The following is a 23,734-nucleotide window of genomic DNA, read 5'->3' on the forward strand; positions in this document are numbered from 1 at the left end:
AAAGAATAAATTTTAATTCAATTAAGTTCATTTGATAAAGCCTCACCAAAAAAAACCGTTGTGGAAAGTTGTCTCATTGGCAATCATACCACATCTTCTTTTTTATACATAATGCAAATTCAAATTATTGCAATTAATTTCCTGTTGCATTTTTGTAATAACAAACACAATAATTTCTGTATTTACAGTTTGTCAAATAGATAAATATAAACAAGTTGTAATAGACAACGTTCGAGTTCGATGCATTACCGTCAAAAACTCTGGTTTAACTGAACATCATTTGTGCGTTTATGGGCGGCGTCACTTCCGTTCCAATGTTGAGCGAGTGGTTGGAAAACTATAATTCTATATTTTACGAATTATTCAGCAAAATAAATTCTCAAAATTGACATTCAGTACTGCTGTCATTAGGGAATTGTCATTAAGTACCTACAGAACAACAATTATTTATAGTTTATCCTGCACAATGACGATCACTAAGACGCTTGATGAACGTTAATAGTGCAGGGATACAGGCGACCCCCTCTATCTGGTAAATGACGTCATAAAGGCGTGTATAATTGACAAGTTTATTCCGGTGACGGATGAACTTGAAAGAGGTCTATTGACAAATAATATGTTATGATTTAATGTGTGCTGATATACCTGTCCTTATTGATAATGGGATCACAGCTATCCCCATATCCATTCTGATCCGTGTCTGTCTGGGCTGTGTTTCCTATACTTATACAATTATCACAAACATCACCAACATTATCACCATCAGAGTCCACTTGTGTTGGATTGGTTGTTAAAGGACAATTATCTGTACCATCTGGTCTACCTTAAATGAAAAACAAATTTTAAATTAAAATCAATTTCTACACTAGCTGTAGTACTAGTGGATCTGACAAAAGAAGTAGCATCATTTTCATTCAAAACGTATCTACTGTGAATATGCTACTCCCCAGAAATAACCATATTTCAATTTTGATGAAAGTTCTTAATCTTAAGTTTTGCCTGTCATCCAAACAAATAATATCATGAAAACGATTCCATTAAATGATAAAAAAAATTGTTGTCCTGCATGAATAAGCACATAAATCTCATTTGTACATGTATAAGACACTGCTATTATATTCCACCAAGCACAAATTGTTGTTTGGACTTCATTTTGTTTATTTCATGTATAGATGTCATTTGATCATGTGATTAAAACCCCACAAATAACCTGTACCAAAGCATATCAGAAACCATGATATTGATCAATCCCAAAGGACAAGATAAGATAAGGCCTGTATTTGAACACCCCCCACTTTTTTCTCATTTTTCGAATTCTGTTTTGGAAAGCTACTTATTATATTAAAACATTCCCTGAGGTTTGAAGTTTGTTTGGATGAACTTCAAAACCACTTGTTTTTGCAAATGTGTTAGGTAAGGAAGGTTAACTTTCTGTTATTATTCAAATATTGTAATTATTATTCATTTCAGTGCCCCAGGAATTTTTTATTCCAATGTCATGAGAACTGTTTTTGCTGTCTAAATGGCCAATTTTTTTTTCTTGGGTCACAGAGGCACAGGCTATTAAATTTTAAGAAACAATGGCCAGAAATCATTATTTTTCCTTTGTTGATGCCCTTTTACCCCCCATAACTTCACCCATTTTCTGAATTAATGGTTTTGAAGTTCATCCAAACAAACTTCAAACCTAAGGAAATATTTTAATGCAATAAATAGCTTTCCAAAACAAAATTTAGAAAATAGAGAGCCAAAAATAGGCCTTATCGTACCTTGTCCTTTAACCCTCAAAAAGTTTAAATTTTACAATATGGAAAGTGTTTATATACCATCATTGTCATCATCTGTATCACAGGCATCACCAACTCCATCTTTATCTGTATCAATCTGATCTGTGTTAGTGACGGACGGACAGTTATCACATATATCACCTACTGTATCAATGTCTGTATCTGTTCTATCCCAACTATGTACATACGGACAGTTATCCTGTAATTAAACAATAGTTAACAGGTACCGGTAAAAGTTTTCACTTGTGATTTTTAAATGCTTATAACAAACAAAAAATGATGATTTGACATGCAATTTCTTATCAATTTGTACAAATACGGGTGGGAAAGAATTGTTAATGCCTTTAGCACTTTTCTAAACACATTTTTGGTTCAGTTTTGAGCAATAAATCATCAATGTAGCCTATTATTTTACCAAGATATAAAAAGGGGGATGGTTCACCTAAAGAAGTAGGTTCAGTAAGACCTCTTGTTGGCCCCAAAATATAGCAGTTTTACAAAACAGTGAAAATGTAATCTTTTATTAGAATGCTTCTGCTTCACAAATATGGGCTGTTTTTGACAATACAATGCACATACATGTATATCAGGTACTAACATCATTAAGTCATGCTAAATTACTGAAATCTTCACAATTTTAGCATTTCTGTTAAATTTTAGATGGTTTCCGTCTTAAATGAGTGGCCGCATTTGTGTTCATTCATAATATTGAAATGTACAGTGTATTTGATGATAAGAAATAACATATATAAAGGTTGAGGATGAACATAGATGGGACATTTTCATTTTTGACAAAATAAATCTGAAAAGTGACAATTTTTGGCATTTTTGATAGATTTTTCATATTCAAGCTTGAATCAGAGCGTTTTTAATTACTTAATCAGTTAAAATCTTTCACATAAAATAATTGAATCAATTGAAATAGACACTAAAGTGTTTTTAAAAAATGTCTAAAATATTTCATAAGATGAACCTGAAATTTTAGGCCAAAATCGGCCCTTACCGGACCTACTCCTTTAGTATAATTTTAAATTTGGTATTCCTGTCGAGCCATAGTTGTTGAATGCTTACAACATTCCATTTTTACTAACCACAGTTACTTATAATACCTACAAAAGTATTAAAGATACAATTGTTATCTAAATCATTATTATAGCCATCAGTTATTCGTTTACCTTCAATAATAAGACTTACTAAAGGATCTATAGTACCATCATTATCAGAGTCGTTATCACAATCATTACCGATTCTGTCTCCATCAGCATCCTCTTGTCCACAATTTGGTTTCATCCGACAATTATCCTGTAATAAACATTTTAGAGTTAGTGTGACACTCATTTTCAATAAACTAGTATACATATTTGTTTAAAAGCTAAATTTAACTTTGGGTGCAAGATTTTCTCACATTATTGAAGACCCATTGCATACCTGTCAACTGACCCGTATTTTGCGGGTGTGACCCGAGATTTTCACAATTCTGATGAATCACCTGTGACACCCGCCGGGTTATTGAAATAACCCGGGCGGTTTCTTCAGTCAGGTTGATGTCTCTTTGACACAATCTCATTTTTATAAACATATGGATTTCATAATTGCAAGTTTGCTTAAGTTTTGAGAAGAAATACCAATTCTTCCTGCTTTCATAAATTGTAATTAGAAATGATATCCAAGGAACAGGGCTATTCTAGTTAGTCCCTCCAAATGATATTGAATATAATTACAATTAATCAGAAAGGGCTATCACAGAAGAAATAAGAAGACAAAAAAATCCTGCTATTAGGTTGAAGTCGACAATAACAGCTCCTCACTTTGTTCCTTTTTATAAATTTTCTTTCATATTTCAAATACACAGACATTTTCACCTGTTCTTGTTGCATGATTTTTTTTTACTTTTGGTAATTCTGTGAAAAAAATAATAGCATAGGCTTAGCATGAAAAAATATAAAAGATTGATTAATTCTTTTGTTCCTCTATAACATTAAATGTAGAATCTTAAGAATATATATAACTTCAGAAACCATTGATACGTACCCGATAACATCCCCAGTCTGTACATGGTAATGTTATGTCTGGGTGGCCATCTAAATCGGAATCTAAGCCACAGTATTTACCAGTACCTGTATATCCAATGTTACACTGTAACAAAATATATATTTTGTAGTCAAAAGCTTATCAAAGCAAACTAGTAGTCAACTGTGTATATGTTTTTCTTCTTATCCTTAACCTTATTTTTTTCTTATGAAAAATGCTTAAGTTTAAATACAAAGCAATGGAATATGAGTGCACATCAATTTAAACAAATTAAAACAAACAGCTGCCACAATTTAAGATTCATTTAAATTTTTGGGTGTTTTGTGAACTTGTTTGGTTTTTTTTCTATCTGCATTGGTAATTGTTACTTTACACAAATGTATTTTCTTTTCAAATTTTATATATAAGTTTTTGTTACAGTTTTAATTTTAAAAGGTATATGTTCTTGGTCTGAGTAAAAACTAAATTTGTCAAAGCTACACGAATGGCCCCTCCCAAAAAGTTGAAAAATCTGCAATTTGAATAACACATGTGGACACAAACATGATGGTAGTCTCACATATCAAAAATCAGCTCAAAATCTGAAGGTGTATAGAAAAAAAGTCTATATAACTGTGATTTTTTAACAATTTATCAAAGTCCAATGGCCGTAATTTCGGCAAAAATTAGCGGAGCAGAATGAAACTTTAACTTGATCTGTAACTTATCATGGTTAACTTACATACCAAAAAAATCAGCCCAATATCTGAAGGCGTTTAGAAAAAAACTCTGTATAATGGTTGGTTTCAAAATAACAGAATAACGGAATTTCGGAATTTCGGAATTTCAGACAAACGTAAAACTATATGGCATAAACAACTTCGTTGCAGGGCCATAAAAAAGTAGCATGCTCAGATAATTCTTAAACAACATCAATTGTTAAAATGAGTGCTAACTCAACACAATACAAACCTCACAAGAATACTCCCCTGGTCCTAGGTAAATACAGGTAGCATACTGTGAACAGGTGTGTTGTCCAGTCTGACAGTAGTTTGAAGAGTAACAGTTAATACTTGGTATACCAGCATACCCTTCTGCACAAAACCCACAGTAGTAACTACCCTGTTAAAATAAATTATCACTGTATAGAGTGGGGTGCTCATTTTCGCCACATCTTTCCATGTTTTCTTCAGTTTATGTTCAGGTCTTTATGTTTTTGAAGTATACTGATATTTCTATATGAAGATAACTTCAAATGCAAAATATTCTTAGCTTGAAAACGTGTTTGTTTTGGGTAAAATCATCTGAAAAGTTGAATTAAAGGGTGTTTGAAATTTCTTAATTTTTTGTCAACGGGGGACACATATTCGCCGCTTTTACATAAAAATTTAAAACCAAATAACTGCAGCTTTAAACAATATTTATCAAATAAATTTCATTATAAACGAATAGCAGACATTCGAAAGGTGTGGAAACTGAAATTTAGGGCAATCAGTCAAAGAATTACTAAGGAATGCTTCTTTGAAATCGTTTTTGTCATTCAGGAAATTTGCTGAAAATCGTTGTCCATTTTTCGGTCCTTTGGCGTAAGTGCCAAAATTTAGTCTCATTTCCAAAAATAATCATATTTGTTATAAAGATAAAATTAAACTGCATATTTCTTCCATTTCAACCATCCTTTGGAGTTTTTACACCTCAAAATCATAAAACAGCGAAATTGTGTCCACGGCGAATATGAGCGCCCCACTCTATCATCTGTCCAAGTGTATGACAATCTAACATAAACAAAACATCAATATGGAAACATACTTTTTCAAACGTAACACAGTTTTTTATTACCTCCTATTTGGTATATCAAATTTCTTTTCTATATTTAAGTATTCCTGTTTGTAGCATATTTTTGATAATCTCTATTTAAAAAAATACATTAATATAATATTACCTTTTATTCATTTAATTTTTTATATGTCATATGTTCATTTATAATAATATGATTGAATCTAAACAACAGAAGAATACAGTTTACTAGTCGATATGAATATTGTAGTGAAATTCAGTCCAGCCATTTTCTACCTGTTATCTAAACTACTTTTATATATGTAATCCTTTGTCAATATCATGATGACTATTATGATTGGTTTCTTTTCAGATATAGGAAATTGTTTGGTGAATGTGAATAACTGAAAATTATATATTTTTCTTACTATAGTATTAACACATGGAGACAATGGATCACATCTCCCGTTATCTGTCAGACACTCATTAATATCAACACAAATCTGTTCCTGTAGGGGAGCTAACTCTTGGTTCATCAGCTCAAACACTTGGACTGTATTATTCCATGCCAGTCCATCTTCATAGGTACCAGTATATCCATATGGGCATGCTAGACACTGGTAACCAGGAACTGTGTTAATACAGGCTGATGTGTTCCAACAAGGATGATGTAATGCACACTACAAAAGATAACAACTACTGTCAGCAAATATTAAAACAAACATTGTTATTTTGCATGAAATGGTAATAATAATAGTAAAGTGTATTTCTGTAATATGGCTTGTAAATTCACAATTAAAAACTGATTGAAAACATATCAATAGCACAAAGAATAACTGTGAAATATTGTGTTACAGGAATCTGGGTTAAAAACTGAGATTTTAATCCGGCCATTGCTCAACTGATACTTTTCTTGGGTATCCATTTTTAAGATATATAAGATTTATCATATGCCTTGGCATGACGGCAGATTGAATTGTAAAATGAAATTTTGTGTTCTACCGGTAGGTTTTTGTGTGATTGATTTTCCATGAGTTATAATGTAAATGCTATCGAAGCCTTAAGTGGTTGAGCAATTAACAATCTAGTAACAGTTCTGTATAATTTCATTCAAAATACCACTATTGAATCTTATCCCTCTGAATGACGTCACAAATACTTCAAAATATCAAAGAAACCAGATATCATATCATACAAACTAAAATCATTGTTTTTAAACTTATGATACCTCATCTATATCAGCACAGGTCACACCATCACCAATAAATCCTGCTGGACAGTCTAGACATTCATAACTCCCTGCTCCTTTGTTGATACACCCTGCTCTATTACCCCCAGCTTCAAAACAGGCTGTATTTCCCATACAAGGGCATTCTGTAGTACTAGTACAGGCAATACATCCTACTTTCCCGTCACCAAGACTATAGGATCCAACGTCACATGCATTATAGCGGTCTTTTGACTTGCTGCTATAGTAACCAGACGGACATTTTTTGCACTCTGATTGGCCCGGCTCATCCTGATATAATCCTTCTGTACATATGGTGCAAAATTCTAAAAAAAATACATATAGATTATTTATATCCAATTGGTGAGTAATGCTTTAAGTTTCAATTTTTCTTCAGCATTGTCAGTATCTTAACCCCTAAAAACAATATAAATACCTAGTGTGCATTTAATAAATGAAGATCCATGGGTTAACTTGTCTTGTGAGATAAACAGATAATTTCAAGTGCTATGATTGGTAGCAAATTCTTAATGATGTCACATAATTGGTAGTTTCAACATTATTGTTCTTTCCTATGATAGCCTTTTATACAAAAAAAATTATACAAAAGTTGAAAATTCCGTCATTAGTGTAGATTTTGTTACTCACTAACAACTGACCATCTGTTTTTTACAACTTAACCTTGGTTGATTTAAACTTCTGATAACAATACATATTCCTCAAATTACTGCATTGTTCCCTGAGTAATTTGACGTAGCAAAGCAAATAATTTTACTTCACATTGTGCCATGTGATGGTTTCCCCAAAATGAGCATGCAGAGATCAACAATGGTAGTTCATTCATAAAGTTTACTTTGGAATGCAATGTATTTTATCCATTTATGACTATTGAACAATGGTAAACTATTGTTTCCTCTATGTATACCCTTACCATCACTGCCCTTAGAAAAGGTCCCTGGAAGACAAACATATCTCTGTCCACCTCTACAGGCATATCCAGGCTCACAAAGTGTACATGTGTCAGGGCAATATGTATCATTACATCCCAATACATATGTATAATTAGCACATGGTGTGGCATAACCATCCTTACATATCTACAAAATATAAAATGTGTGTATTCCCAATTAAGACATATATGTATAATTAGAAAATGGTGAGGCATAACTATCTTTACCCATCTATGTGAACTCCCAAGGCATATGTTTAATTATCATATGCACTGGAATTGGTCCGAGACCACAATTAATTTGTAGTGCATTTCTTTTAGAACATACATGTAAATAAAAATTAAAAAAATCCCACCTGCGCTTTCTCAATGAAATTTTTACAGTGTGTTGTACTACTTTTGGGACAAATTATATCAAAATTATAGAAAACTTCATCGCCTCTAAATCAAAATATGGAAAATTTTGTGTTTAGGGTGTCTTGAAATCTTTTGACTGCTTCCAAAGTGCTAATTTTTAACCTCTTTCAGCTGGACCAAATCACTACATTCCTGTAAAATTCTGGACCCAAATTTTTTTACAGTGTAATTTCACCCCCCCCCCTACTCACAATTTGAGGCATTAAACTTGAGAAATAAATTTGGAAAGGGGTATAAAAATTAATGGCATGTAACCCACTGTTAACAATAGGGACTATATTCATGAACAACGAAAATCAAGGGATGACAATTGTGGTCTCGGACCTAATAGGATAGAAAGAGTTGACAAACTTAAAAAAATTGGTATGACCAAAGGTAAATAACAATAGGATATATATTATAGACAAAATGTTAAATTCTATACTCATCTTTGCGTGTTAAATTTTGACGTTAAAATTGAAAAATTTCAATTATCAACATTTTGAAATTAAAACATTGCAAAAAAATACTTTTTAAATGCCTTCATATATAATGTATTGTGTACTAAAAGCAATAGAGTACTCATTTGATATATCAGACTTAGCATAATTATTTAAAAGTCAAATTTATATGAGCCTGGGCTTAAAAATTGAGGTTTTTCATGAAAAGGGGCCTGACATGAAGATGTAATATTTTCCAGCAATTTTAAATTTGTGAAGCTTTTTGGTTATAAATAATCCTTACATATGTATTGAATGTACTTTAAATGGAAAGAAAAGTTACAAATAACATATCATAATAGTTTAAAAGGGTCTTAAGCAAAGTAAGACTGGAAAAAAATTAGGGTCAATTTAGGCTGTGCCATATATTTACATTAAAAAATGCATATTGAGGCTATAAGAAATAAAAAATTGTGTCTTTTGTTATCATTTCTATACTCATGTGACATGATACAACAAATCTGAGTACAAAAAGGCTCTTGCAATTAACTTTTCTTGCACACAGTATGGTCTGATACACAGATTTTTGCCTTTTTAGTGAAAAACTTGAATGCAATTTTAGTTTCAACAGGCTTATATTTAAACCACTTGCTATCCTACAGAAGAAAAGAAAGGTATTATGTGAAAAAGAACAGGTACAATAGACATTGTAAAGTGCTTTTTATACAAATTTAGTGAGGTCTTTATTATGGACTTCAAATTTTATGTACCAAGCTCCCCACTTTTGACTTCATCCAAACAGATCTAGAGCGTTAGACAAGGGTCATTTATACAAAACATTTTGCACATATTGTCTGAGATAATCTTGTTTTCTGTAGTTTCATAGTTCATAAACAAGTTAAAGAACTAGATAAAGGCACAGAAACACAAGTATTGACACATGAAACCCTGTCAATTAGAAAGTCAGGATGCCATGTATGCATCAATAATGAAAAAGCCTTAAATTGTCTATTTTGACCATAAAATGCCAAAATTGGTCATTTTTGAAGAAATTCTATAAAATAAAAGTTTAAATCCTTTAGTTTCATTCTATTTGACAAATTGACACCACCAAATAACTTAGGGAAGTTGCCAAAGTACAGATTCTATATTTACAGACTTCACCTCTTAGGTCTGAGACCACAATTAATTTGTAGTGCATTTCTTTTAGAACCTAAATGAAAATTAAAAAAATCCCACCTGCGCTTTCTCAATGAAATTTTTACAGTGTGTTGTACTGTACTACTTTTGGGACAAAATATATCAAAATTATAGAAAACTTCATTGCCTCTAACTCAAAATATGGACAATTTTGTGTTTAGGGTGTCTTGAAATCTTTTGACAGCTTCCGAAGTGCTAATTTTAACCTTTTTCAGCTGGACCAAATCACTACTTTCCTGTAAAATTCTGGACCCAAATTTTTTTACAGTGTAATTTCACCCCCCCCCCCCTACTCACAATTTGAGGCATGAAACATGGAGAAATAAATTTGGAAGGGGTATAAAAATTAATGGCAAGTAACCCACTGTTAACACTAGGGACTATCTTCGTAACAACGAAAATCAAGGGACGACAATTGTGGTCTCGGACCTCTTTACATATCTACAAATTATAACATAAATATGGCATACCATCTAATGAAATGTTATAATTTTAACTTGATATCTAATAAACATCCTTACATATCTGTAGAATAAAGTATATGTACATGCATATGTAATCCATAGACATAATATGCATAACAATCACATATTGTATATGTAGTATAAGCCTCCTTACAAAGTATGTTGTATATTTATCTTCCCATCCCAATTCTTAAAGAACTCATGTTAAATTACATCTCTAGTTGTCTATGTTCTGTTATTGGCTCATTGCTACATTAACATTTACAGCATATCTCCAATTTACTAAATTACATAAAGATGTTTTTGTTCACTAACTTAAAGAGCATACAAGATTTTTATTACATTCCTGACAGAGCTAAAATATTAACAAGTTGTTCTATATATCTTTTAGAATTCAAGTTGTTTGGTTGCTGTTTCATTGTTATATGAACCCTCATTTAAACCACATCATATTTTATCCATATAATTAGAATTCAAGTTGTTTGGTTGCTGTTTCATTGTTGTATGAACCCTCATTTAAACCACATCATATTTTATCCATATAATAAGTAACACCTACCCAACCATCCAGACAAGGTGAACATTCTGACTGTGCACCAAATGAATGTTCTGTAGGACTTCTATCACACGGGTCTGTGCCATTCTCACATCGTCCACACATATGTGTTTCTCCATCTCCCAGGCAATAAGTGGAGGTATAACACCTCTCACAGCTGGTATCATCTGTAAATATTTTGGGGAAAATCAGAGAGGATAAAAGTTGGTAAATGCTTGTTAAAATCAAATACACAATTATTTTACTTCTTAAAAAAATCTAAAACCTAAAATACCAAAAGGCTGATGTTGGCTTTTGTCATATCTTTAATGAATTGTTTACTGAATTTATACTAAAACTAAACACATGCAAATTAACAAAAAAATGTAATTTAATTCTATTTGATTTACATAAAAAAGAGTTTAAAATAATCTCTCCGCTTTATGAATTGTTGTCTCATTTGCATGTATACCACATCTATATACGTTTTACTCATCCTGAAAGAAATATGCTGTAATACAGTATTAAACTGGTCTTTAGAATAAATAAAATTTAATGATCACATATTTCATAGCAAGTTGTTTAACCACTTAGAACACATTTCCAGCTTACAATGATACTGTAGTGCTAGGGGACATCCAGATAACTCCATCCTCAATCCTATGTTGTTTGTCCAGTTTCTAGGGTTAATTCTGATATACTGAGACACAATGGGTGGAACAAGGTCTGTAGTCCTTATAGATTTCTGGTCATCATTACCTAGAAATATCTTAAATTAGAAATTAATTATTTGTTCTATTGACAAGGTTTAAAGCATGACAGGATTAAAACTTATAGTCATCCCTATCAAGACAATTCTATTATAGATTAGTTTTCAAATATGCACTTACATTTGAGTTATTAATTTTTTCGTTGGAAGAGAGCATTTCTATATGATTCACAGCTTTCATAGCACACAGAAAATATTTGTAAAACATAAGATTTTAATATACTTATCTGAAAATGGAATGTGCATTGTTAACCTAACAATACTTGAATTTTGAATTTTGAATTACAATATTTGTCTAAGCTGGTACTACATAATAAAAAAACCTTTTCAAACTTACAAATTCCCCGCCATCATTTTTGTAAAGTGTCCAGTGTCCTGCTGTATTATCAAAATAATAAACTCTGAATGATGTAACCCAATTAGCTTCATCTTGTTGGCCTTGTAAATGTATCTGTTTAATCTGATAGAATTCTTCCATGTTGACCTCTATGTACTGGTCAAGGTCATTGGTACCTGCTACCCATCCTCCAGTAAGGGGACCAAACACAGCTGTAATATATAACAATGCCAGTGGACTCTATTGTAAGAAAGTGTGTCTACTGACGAAGGACATATGTATTATTTAGATCAATCGATTGATGATTTTAAAAGTCTGGTGGTAAATATTACATGCATACAGGACTAGAATATACTTGATATGATTATGAACCTTGCTTTTTAATAAATCATCACACTAATCTAGATTATTAACTTGATAGTTTTACAAGGCAGCAGCTATAAGCAGAAAGATAAATCACCTTGGGCCACACATTATGATAAACCCTCCTCGTCACATTTGTTTTCTAAAATAATATCTTTATTGCACTTTTCTTTGCTGTTTTGACAAATTACTCGACCTATAGCAGTTGGCCAAGTATCCCTGTGAATTAGTCACTGGATAACCAGGGAATTTATTCAGTGGATTCATATCTAAATGTAGTTTGTTAATTTTACAATTCATAGGTAATACATACATATGAGGTATACATTTTACCAAAAAAAATATATTGTTTCATGATTATGGAAAATGTACAGTTTTGTCCGGTTTTGTTTCTAAAGATTAAAACTTTGTGATGATTGACCTTAACCTTTTGTTGAAAGCTGTTAAAGCTAATTGATCAGTTATCCTGATTGATTTATGTGTTTTATTGAATCTCACGTACAACTTTTAAAAACTTTAGTCAAAATTTGTATATGGTAAGTCTCGACAATTTAATTTAACCCTTTTTTTAATTGATTATGCATAAATGAGTTTGGAGACAAAATTCTGTACATTCTTTTATAGTAAGCATGCTGTTTTGGTTTATTGCCAAGTGTTCAGATACATTATCAACTTTTGCTAAAATTGTCTATACATGAAAGTATTTTAGATTTAGCTTTTCATGATCATATTTATCTTTTTACATCATTTAAAAGTTTGCTATTTTTAGCATTAATATATTTGTTAATTTCGTATATGTTTAAAAATTTATTTCTGAAAAGTGCATAAGAGTCTATGCTTTTTTGTTCATAATTTGGTATATGAGTACTTTTATGTAAGAATATATTACGATAGTTTGGAAGAGATTTATATCGTGATACATAGGATCATGAATTTTATAGCCCAGTGCTAAAGTTCTTAAATCAAATATATGTGACCCGATCTTGATTTTGCTTACAAGTACATATACTTTCTTCCAAAATGCATGTAAGAATTGACATTTAAGAAAAAAATGTTCGTAATCTTCAGTCAGGTTACACAAGTCACACATACTTGAGTTTTGTATGTGCCATTGTAATAGTAATTGTTTACATGGAGGATATAATGGAGTAATTTCCATCTTAACATTTTATATTTGTTATAAATTACATAATTAAATGTAAATTGTAACATATTATTTATTGGATTAATCGGTTATAGTTCAAAGATTATTTTTCAATTTGGAGAAACCTATTGGTCTCTCCACATTTATGTAATTTAAATGATTGTATATGTCTTAAGATGACATATTTTCAATTAGCTCTGTTTTTTTGTTAACAATCAAAGACAAGTTTAAATTTGTTTTTACAAAAGTTTTCAACAATTTGTCAGATTTAAATGTATTAACCAATGGTTTTGGAATAGAGTTTTTCAAGTTTAACAGTTCAGAGATCCAATTAGGTTTCGATGTTAATTTCCCTAATTTTACTTTTTGTGAAAAATCTCATTTTGATCTAAAATGTCATTAATGAAAATAATACCGACTTTTATCCAATTTAGGTAAACTAAACATTTTCCTTTAAATTTTATATTTTTATAACCCCACAACATTTGATGGCTTATATTTCTGTAGTTAATAATTGATGTGTTTTTTGTTGATGTTGATGTATTGTTTGATATATACAAGCTCTTTAATATGTTGAAGTGAAAAGAGAGTAGTGTATTACTTAAGTTAGGTACTGAGTTTATGTTATCTGGCATCATATGAAATATAAGGTTGTTTTTACCAAATTTGTTGAAAAAATATGTTGGAATGACTTTCCAATTGGCAAATTCCTTTGTCGGTAATCGTTTAACCTATGAAATTTTTAATGCATATAAGAAATTATCAATGTCTGTCATTTTCAGACCTCCATTTTTATAATCTTTGGTAAGTGTTGAACGTTTACCTTTTCTTGTTTGTTATTCCATATCAAATTGTATATAAGTTTTTTTTAAATCTTTTATGTAGATTTGGGGGTATCGAAACCACCGAAGCTAAAAAAAAGTAAGTTGGGTAAAATAAGTGCCTTACCAATTGTTATTCGACCTATCATTGTTAAATTTCTTTTTTCCCAATCAAGTTTTCTTTTTTTTACTGTTTCATTGTTTTTTTCAATATTTAATTTATCACATTTATTTTTATTTAATCCAAGGTAGACACCTAAACTTTAATTAGTTCTTTATTCCAGTGTATATTTTCATTTTTTTAAGTCTGCTGAACCATATACCTTCTGTTTTAGATTTATTCAGTTTTAAACAAGAAAGCGTTCCAAATAATACTATTAGGTTCAATGCTTGGTGAATTTCATTTTTAGAATTGAAAAAGAGGGTTGTATCATCATCCAATTTAGACTATGTCCTGACCTTCAAATACCAACTTGTAAATCTTTGGATTGACCTTGACAGGAACTAAATCTGAAACCTCTGGCACTTGCTCTGAACATGCTACTTACAGCCTAAGTGTTGTAATATGCAACAATTTCTGCAATTCCTTTTTTATGTATTATTCATTAACTCAAATTAACACTGAATTTCGAATTAAAATCAACATCGTATAGTAACTTCATTGTATACGTGGAAGACTTACGATCGGACGCATTATTTCCCAATCTAGCTCTGACAGGTAGGGTCAGCTTACTCCTGGATGAAGAAGCTGACATCTGATAATCTCTTATCAACCCATTATATATACCAATATAATCTGAGCAGGCTAAAAGTAGATGTATTTGTATTAAATTATAAATAACCCATCATATATACCAAAATAATCCGAGCAGGCTAAAAATAGATAAATGGTAATAAATAACTGAAATGGTTGTTTTTAAGACATGTGATCAAAATAAAAAAATACATTACATACATGAAAAGTTTAAAAGGTTTAATTTTGGAACTCGAGTTCTGATTTCCATATGCCAAAACAATATCTTGATCAAAGTTTCAATATTATTATCACTGGTGAGACCTGAAAAAACTGAGGTCATAAAATGTATGTTGAGATAATTCTAGCAAACATTATATATTATGGAAAAATCTTTTGATAAAAGTGACTGGCAATTTTTTACAAGGCTTTGAAATATGACTTCCCTTTCTTATGTCACATTAAAACTTCCTTATAAGTGTACCAAAGGATAATCACAAGGAAATGACATGTGGAGTTTTTCACCTTTCAAATATAACTTATTAGCAATGTGAAAAGCAAGTTTCTGGTATTTTTTTTCAAATTTCAGATTTTTTTTATTCTATTTGCAATATGGGTGTGAAAAAATAATGATAGAACTTGTGGAGTAAAACTTACTATCATTAATAATCCAGTAGCCTGGTATTCTGAGGTAGACATCACCAGACGATTGGTTGACTGTGAATAACATATTAGTTCTATCTAACCACTCATCTATTAGACACGTATTACTGATATTGACTGTAACGTTGACAGCACTACCCCTTGGTGGTGTCCCCTGATCTATTCCAATTATCTCTAACGTTAGTTCTGTGCTTCCATTGTACACCTGACTTCTGATATCAGATATGTTAGTGTAATCTACTGGTGGACTGAAAACAATATAATCTGGATAATTTTACTTCTTACAACTTTTATTGCATATCAACCTTCGAATCATTTCTTTTTAAGCACATGAAGCTGAGAACACAGTGATACTTTATACGTATCATTGGTATGTTGTATTTTTAAACACTTCCTCAACAAGGCAATGGTACGAAAACTGTCAAATAATCTCATTAAAGATACCAGGATTGAAATTTTGTATTTACACTAGACGAACTTTTTGTCTTCAAAGGACTCGTCAATGATGCTTGAATAAAAAAAGTTAAAAGGTTAAAAACAAAGTTGAAGAGACTTGAGGACCACACTTACTAAAATTTTTGGCAAATACAGCTAAGGTAAACTACATATATTTCTGATGTAGGAAAGCCTTGATATGTAAAAATTTCTAAGTTTTGTAAACAGCTTATTTATAACTATGACTATATAAATGATATTCTCTAGTGTATAATGGCATTGCTTAAACGTTTAGAATAAATATGCTAGGGTAAGAGTATGATTTCCATATATGATGAGCTAAATTGAGGAAAAGAAAAGGTTCGAATGAGAGCATTAGAATATAGTATTGAAGAAAGATTCATTAGCAGTTCAAATTTATAAAACACCACAGTATTTACATTATTTTAAGATACTATCAACAGTACTGTATAACAGAAATTATCGTTGAGGTTTGAACTTCATTTATTTCGTTGAAAGAATATCTCCATGAAATTAAACCTCCCAAGTAAATTTTACCTACATATAATAACACTTAAATTTTATGGAAACAACGAAATTAAATCCCCATGAAATCTTTCATAGACACAAAACCACGAAATTTTAACCCCACGAAAATTAATGTTTCTACCATATCTATTATTTTCTATTTACTAATCAGTTAATACCAATTTTCCAATCAATATTGACATCTCATATCATCTCCTCAGAGGTGTACATCCTTAAAATAATTGATCTAACCTTTCATACATTACAGGTGATATGTAGACCTGTGTCTCAGCGTTGATCCCGCTGTCAGAATCCATTGACTGTACATTAAACAGAGGATCTAACTGTAGGATAGGTCGTGGTGTGATGTACGATATACTGGTCAAACTTGGACAGTTGTCATTCACATCTTGTACACTAACCTGTACAGATAAGGTTCTTTTATATTAGTTATAATCACTATATCAGGTAAATAGATTAAAAGTTAGAACAATATTTTCAGCTCATACACCTAAAAAAAACTTAGAAGAAATAATTTTAATATTTTGGACCCCTTTTGTCATATAGTTTAAAATACAAGAAAACTCAAGTCAATTGCTTGGTATTAATAGTTCAATATATGAAACTCATCCATATCGTAAATAAATGAATTGCTTCTGTCTTGTTTCATTTTTAAACGTGACTGTGAAATACTGTCTTTGAACCTGAAGATGCAGGCATAATTGGCCAAACATGTTGACCACTTAAAGTTGTAAATTAAGTGTTGTTGTCAATATTGCAGTCTATTTAAGTGTATGATTCTGAAGTTCTTACCATTATGACAAGGACGCCTGTCAAGGCTGAGCATGTATCTGCTACTCTCAATTAAACTTACCCTTATGATAAGGGAACCAGTCAACCCTGAGCCTGTATCTGCTACTCTCAAAGTAAGAGTGTAAGTTTGTTCCACTTCATAGTCTAATTCTGTCACCAAGGTCAACAATACTTTACTGGTATTTATAGTAAACATTTCTGATCCAGGTGTACTTGGTTCAGGAATCATTACTTTGGAAGCACATTCTAAAATAAATTCTTTTTCTTATCATTTCAGTAAAAAATCAATGACTTTCATATAATTGGTCTTATGATAAGAAATGCAAATTCATAGTCTAATAAAAGATAACAAAACTTCTGTGAGGTTTTTTTTAGAGCAAAAAGAATGCGCTGCTGCCTCCACTCTACTTGTCTATAAAAATAATTAATTTCAATTTTCTTTCTTTTAACATGCAGAACAGGGAACACAATTATGTATGCACATCCTCATTTAGTGTTGAACAAATGTTTACATTACTTAACGACAGAGACAGAGAGACAGGCAGACAGACACCATAAAAAAAAACTTTGTTTGAAGGAATACTCAGAGAATGGAATGTCTTTTACTGAGTGAACCATAAAAATTAAAGAATTACTCTTTTTTTAAGAGAGTAAAATGCTTACCAACGTATGACACATTTGTGCCTGTGACAAATACATATTTGTAAGTAGGTGGAGTTACTGTTGTTGCAGCATTTCTGTTAGCTATTGTGTCTTCCTTTAAAGTAAAATGTCGTGCTTCATTTCCTAAAAAAATAAATATCATGAAATTATGAAATGAGACTTGATGTCTTTTTAAATGTAAAAATATACTGTAAAGACTTTTTAACAATCGGTTGGGTTTATTAAATACATCGTTTTACTTTTAATGAAATGTACAAAAATAAATAATTGATTGTGTAATAAACTTTCTGCAATTATTAATATTTGTGATTTCTTGGCAAAAGTTATTATTTTAGAATTGTATCAGAAACAAGAAAAAAATTTCCTTTGACTTGTTTGTTAAATATTTCAACTTTAAGTTTTTAAGTTTAACAATTAAGCATTGACAATCTATCAAACCATCAAAATTTCTTATGTTTCTATAGTGAAAACAGTCTTAGAACTTCTTATATAGAAAAATTACCTGATATTAATTCAACTTGAAATGATGGACCTGTAGCAAAAATATCCCATATATTAAAAATTCCCACAATTCCATTGACATGAAGATCTTCCCTGGGAGTAAGATGATAATTAAATGGCAATGATCCATTCTCTAATAGATCTACATTCTCAAACTGTATAAACAACTCTGATGTACAAGGATGTCTCTCTGTATGGAAAATTTCAAATGGGTATGTGTCTCCTATCTGTAATATGATAGCATGGCAAAGGTTAAAATGTTGTTTGTCCATGGAACTAATGACATAAATGTTGTTACTCTTACAACAATAAAAGTACAGTTTACTTTTCGTTATTTCTCACCCAGAGCAACGGACATTGTGAAGTCAAACCTAATAAACCAAGCTTCGTTATTCAAAAGTTTCATTCTGTGTGTGAATTGTCCTCTGGGGACGCCTCAAAACAACCAGTATTTTACTAAAGTTACAGTCACGTGAATTGTTATTGTCAAATTGGTACTTTATTTGATATTTATTGACAACCATGGTATCCCCTTCATGAGTATATAACCAAAAGTATACAAAAACAGTGTTCATATACTAGATGAAGTTATATTCAGAGTATATATTTGCATACATCACTTACCACTAGTTCAACATATACAGTTGCACTTGCAAGGGGAGATAACCCAACACAATCTCCATTTATTAAAACACCTTCTTCTGGTATAACATAGCCTCCTCCTATAATTAACCAGAATAATTTATGATATATGTATAGTTAATGAGCTTTAAAGTTTTAACCATGGTAAATTCTTTTTGTTTAAACTGAACTGCTATGCATATGGAAAACAAATATGTATAAAATTTCCATTTTTCAATAAAACCACAAAAAAAAACCACCGAAAACTAATAACTAAGGGAGGATTATTACTTAAAGTTGACAATTTAATTTAGTATCATATTTTCCAAAAAAAAAGAACATAATAAACTTAACTTTGACATGTAATCATATCTGAAAATAATATCTAATCTTGGTCTCTTAAATATAGTTTCTCAGTTATTTTTAAAACAGCATTAATTTTTTCCTTGTAGAACTTGATTCATTTTGAAGTAATTTTATTAATATCATCTGTATAAGTGGTGTGTTACTTGATGTGATAGAACCTTGTAAGCATTGGCTTTGTTAAAATATGCATTTACCTATTGCTGCTGACAAATCAATTTTCTGGCAAGGTACATCAGAAGTTGTCCTATTTTTCACAATTTCAACGACCAGTATCTTGTTTATAAATAACCATAGTTCTTCTCCACCACCCAAGGTTATGACCTCTGACCCACTGAAGGTTATACCACATCGTAAGGCTGATGTGAAGCTACAACGAATGTTGAATCAAATACAAAAATTGTAAAACAAGACAGTATAATCCAACATCAATAACATCATTAAAAATTATGAATAGCTGGGCCATATCTACATATTTTGTCTGACATCTCTTATGTTTATTAGTATAGTCCTCACACTCTATAAAGGTGAAAGTTATCCATAAATTGAAAATAATTGAGCTTGTGAAATCTAGACTGTCATTAACATGATGGGAATTTAGAGAAAAAAGTGTTTGTGCAATACACTTCATCAACAGTCTATGCATTTATACATTTCTTTTAAATGCATCATTTTAACTAAAACTCTTAACGTATGAACAGGAAATAAAAAAAAACAATTTCAAATTCTAGATTGTGTGTTAAATTTAGGGAATATTCAAAGAAAATATGTCAGTATTCATGATTTGAATTGTCACTAAAGTCATAAAAAACAATTTGCAACTATAAGAAAACACAGTATTAAGTCAATTTTACTTATATAGCTTAAAGCTGATAAATTACTTTCATTTCATTTTGAACCAGTGATTATGCCATATCACTACATTAAAAACTTGAATTGATCTGTGTTCGATAAAAGGACTTAAAAATTCTGTTTCAATGACAACTCACGCAAAGTTATGAAGTGTTCCACCACAATCTGTTTGACCTTCTGCTCCATAACCAGAGTTATCCACAGGAAAGAAGGAGCTAGTGTAATATCTAATAAAAGAAAATTATATATTCTGCTATATCAGCATTAATTCTGATACTTTAAAGAACTATCCCCAAAAAAATGAACACCCAAATGGTTCACTATGTCAGATAGGTAAACAATTTTTAAAATCTTTGAGTATTATGCTACCATGGAGACAAGCTGTAACAGTTTTTGCACACACACACACATAGACGCACACACACACATCAAATTCAAATAATGAAAACATAAACAGATTATGATAACACATTACTTTATCGTTCTGCATTTCTTTTTCTACTGGACAAAACTTTGAAAACATAAAAACTAATTAAAAAAGGTTGAATCTTAATTTTCAACAACTGAGATAGATCTATCCATAGATAGAAAAAGACCTAAGGCAAATGCATATCTTATTGCAGTTTCAATTTTTTTATGAAAAGTCTGTGAACCCTATAAAACAGACCAAAATTCATCTTCTATTTTCGATTTGAAAATTCTCAAATATGTTAAAGTCTGATACATGTATATGTGCCATTGCATTAGGTAGAATTCTTTCTGACGCACCTGAAATGTGAATCTAAAGGTGAAATACAAGCAGAAATAAAAAAATGGTGTACACGAATTTTAAAGTTTGTGTATCTCTTACCTTCTAACATCTGAAGTAATAATACTGTCATCGTAAGATAGAGTTATTACCCCTTCAACTACAACATTAGATGATGCTGATCTAAACCATTCAGAGAATGTATCTACAGTTGGATCACTGGAAATAGACAGCCAGGAACCAAGTGGACTGGTCACTTGGAATGGACTAACGGACAATATTCCGCTTGTAGAGCTGAAATCATCATATCCTGCACTAAAATCGTAAAATGTCATGTCCATGTTGATGTCCTTTGTGTTTGTTGTAACGTTGTTTTCTGTTGTTTCATTTCCTATCAAAATAAGTTGGTAAAATAAATCTATCATATCATTTTATATGCTTTTTCAACATATATAGGTAGATGTTATATTTGTCAGCATTTCATACCTTGCTTACGATTGGTATAATAATATTGACGGGTAAAGCATACCAATTTTAAATAAGCGTAGAGCTTGACATGAAAGATTTCTTGTTTAGATCTGATTTTCCTATATACAGTTTAGATAAAAACAAAATTGTACATTTTTCGTGTTTGTCGAACACAAAAGGGCACAAAGATTTTAAAGTCATATGAAACGAGAGACCAAGGAAAATAATGAAAATCCAATTCTTAAACCAATGCATACATATATCAAAAACTTGGTCTTCTGTGCACGAATTTATCATTTTTTTAACATAAATTTCGTATAATCGTCAATTTTGTTGTGAAATATTGCAGGTATTTAAAGTTCGTGTTTTAAAGCAGAAATTGTAAACAATCCACAAAGATGCATGGATATTGCGCACGTGTTTAACATGTACAATCCAATAATAGCTTTTTTTTCAAATTCATATGTATTGCGATCACTGGATTTTTATGAGAGGGTCACGCTAAGGTCACTTAACATACGGAAAATATGTCGTCGAACTGTTCCCTGGAAGCAAGAAATTATAAAAAGGAACATTCTTTTGAATATTGAAAAAAAATCTTTAAAAAATGTATATGTACATATGTTAAAAAATGAAAACTATCCATTTTGTTATAAAAAAAATATATGCTTCTTTTTTTTAATTTGAGGTTTAATGTTCAATATGACTTTAATCACAGAGAATAATTATAACAACCTATAACAGAAATTATTGTTTGTTTTTTTATAAAAATATTAATGAGACTGAGTTGGTATTAATATTAAGAACTTGATTATGCAAAAAATAATGCATATATCTGTACATTTTTCTGCAAAAGAAATAATTGATCTTGTATTTTTTGTCCATCCTTGTGAGTCTTATGTAGACGAAACGCGCGTCTGGCGAACTACATTATAATCCTGGTACCTTGGAAAACTATCAACACCACTGGGTCGATGCCACTGCTGGTGGACGTTTCGTAATGTTTTAATAATAAATACACGCAATATTTATTTAAAATTTACAATAATTGTGTTAGTGACTTACTAGTTCCTGCAATGACAGCGGCTTGGGTAAATATCAGTGTAGGTACACTCTTAGCACTGGTATAGTTGTCTACTGTCAACTGAATAACACATTCATATAAAGTCAGAGGGCGTAACCAATCCTCATCACTAAACGACACAGATGTAGTATGATCAGTTGATTTTATACAATTTGGGTCAATAGTGCTACATTTAGTTATATGGTTATAAGTGGTATCAGCAGCTGTTGAGGTATAAGTGGTATCAGCAGCTGTTGAGGTATAAGTGGTATCAGCAGCTGTTGAGGTATAAGTGGTATCAGCAGCTGTTGAGGTATAAGTGGTATCAGCAGATATTGAGGTACTTGATGTGACTGGTGTGGTGTCTGCAGTTGTATTGCAGGGTGTATCAATAATGCATTCTGAGAAATCTAATACAATTGTCTGTATTTTTGTGAGAGTTGCAGCAGTGTTACTGGTACATGTCACTAAATATTCCCTAAAACACAAATTTTATAGTAAAAATACATTACTGAAATAAGTTTTTCTAAAGAACTCTTTACACTTCTATAACATTTGAGCTAACAAATCGAAGAAATCGATTGTTAGGTATATTTGGAAGGGGAACTGATATTTATGCTGGTATTGAAAAAATGCTTGCTTTCATGACATTCTATAATTTATTATTACTTCTTTTAAATACGATTTTAATTGCTATATGCATGTCTTGAACAACAATTTTCTCTCGTTAAAACAAGAAATTACGTCTTTTAAAGTTTAAAGAAAATTTTAGAATTGCCTGCTGAATCTTCACCCCTACTTTAAAACTTTATTCTATCATTATATAATTTGCAAATTTAAGATTCAAAACTTTAACCAGGTCAATAACATAAATCCTATTTAATTTTACTAACCATGTTTCAATATTGTTCGTCACTTTTTCCGCTGCTACAATTACATCATTACTAGTATTAAATAGATAATACAAGTATGATGGTCTGGACCATGTTATAGTTATATTTGTACTTGATACTACTGTGCCTTTAATATTTTCACCACCTGAAAATAAAGTAAAATAGTTATCA

At 30.9% G+C, this 23,734-nt stretch overlaps 1 protein-coding gene and 2 long non-coding RNA genes across 3 annotated transcripts; all 3 read right to left on the bottom strand.

The window, feature by feature from the left end:
* Positions 1-651: 651 nt before the first annotated feature.
* LOC134683642 (uncharacterized) lies at positions 652-3,078 on the bottom strand. Its single transcript, XR_010101068.1, has 3 exons — positions 2,982-3,078; positions 1,827-1,986; positions 652-823 (listed from the first exon to the last, which is right to left on the bottom strand). It is a non-coding gene; the product is annotated as an uncharacterized LOC134683642 (long non-coding RNA).
* A 719-nt stretch (positions 3,079-3,797) lies between these two features.
* On the bottom strand, positions 3,798-17,629 carry LOC134684339 (uncharacterized). Its single transcript, XM_063543628.1, has 12 exons — positions 17,453-17,629; positions 16,831-17,000; positions 15,610-15,863; positions 14,902-15,024; positions 11,892-12,103; positions 11,398-11,554; positions 10,810-10,973; positions 7,733-7,898; positions 6,802-7,127; positions 6,002-6,253; positions 4,770-4,919; positions 3,798-3,923 (listed from the first exon to the last, which is right to left on the bottom strand). Exons 1-12 carry the CDS (start codon positions 17,618-17,620, stop codon positions 3,798-3,800), a joined length of 2,268 nt encoding a protein of 755 aa, XP_063399698.1. The 5' UTR covers positions 17,621-17,629.
* A 1,029-nt stretch (positions 17,630-18,658) lies between these two features.
* LOC134685217 (uncharacterized) lies at positions 18,659-20,616 on the bottom strand. The gene is made up of 4 exons (XR_010101273.1): positions 20,529-20,616; positions 19,737-19,909; positions 19,180-19,277; positions 18,659-18,782 (listed from the first exon to the last, which is right to left on the bottom strand). It is a non-coding gene; the product is annotated as an uncharacterized LOC134685217 (long non-coding RNA).
* Between the last annotated feature and the right edge of the window lie 3,118 nt (positions 20,617-23,734).

Source organism: Mytilus trossulus, chromosome 9, assembly GCF_036588685.1.
Source record: "Mytilus trossulus isolate FHL-02 chromosome 9, PNRI_Mtr1.1.1.hap1, whole genome shotgun sequence".
Lineage (NCBI taxonomy): Eukaryota > Metazoa > Mollusca > Bivalvia > Mytilida > Mytilidae > Mytilus > Mytilus trossulus.

Bases quoted from the DNA above. Each gene is read 5' to 3' on its own strand.
- LOC134684339 (XM_063543628.1), bottom strand. From the start codon at position 17,620: ATGATTCCTGAACCAAGTACACCTGGATCAGAAATGTTTACTATAAAT. The intron at 10,974-11,397 runs GTAAGCTGGAAA...AAATATTTACAG, and splicing joins CCTAGCACTACAGTATCATT to ATGATACCAGCTGTGAGAGG. The intron at 3,924-4,769 runs GTTTGTATTGTG...ATTTTGTTACAG, and splicing joins CAGGGGAGTATTCTTGTGAG to TGTAACATTGGATATACAGG.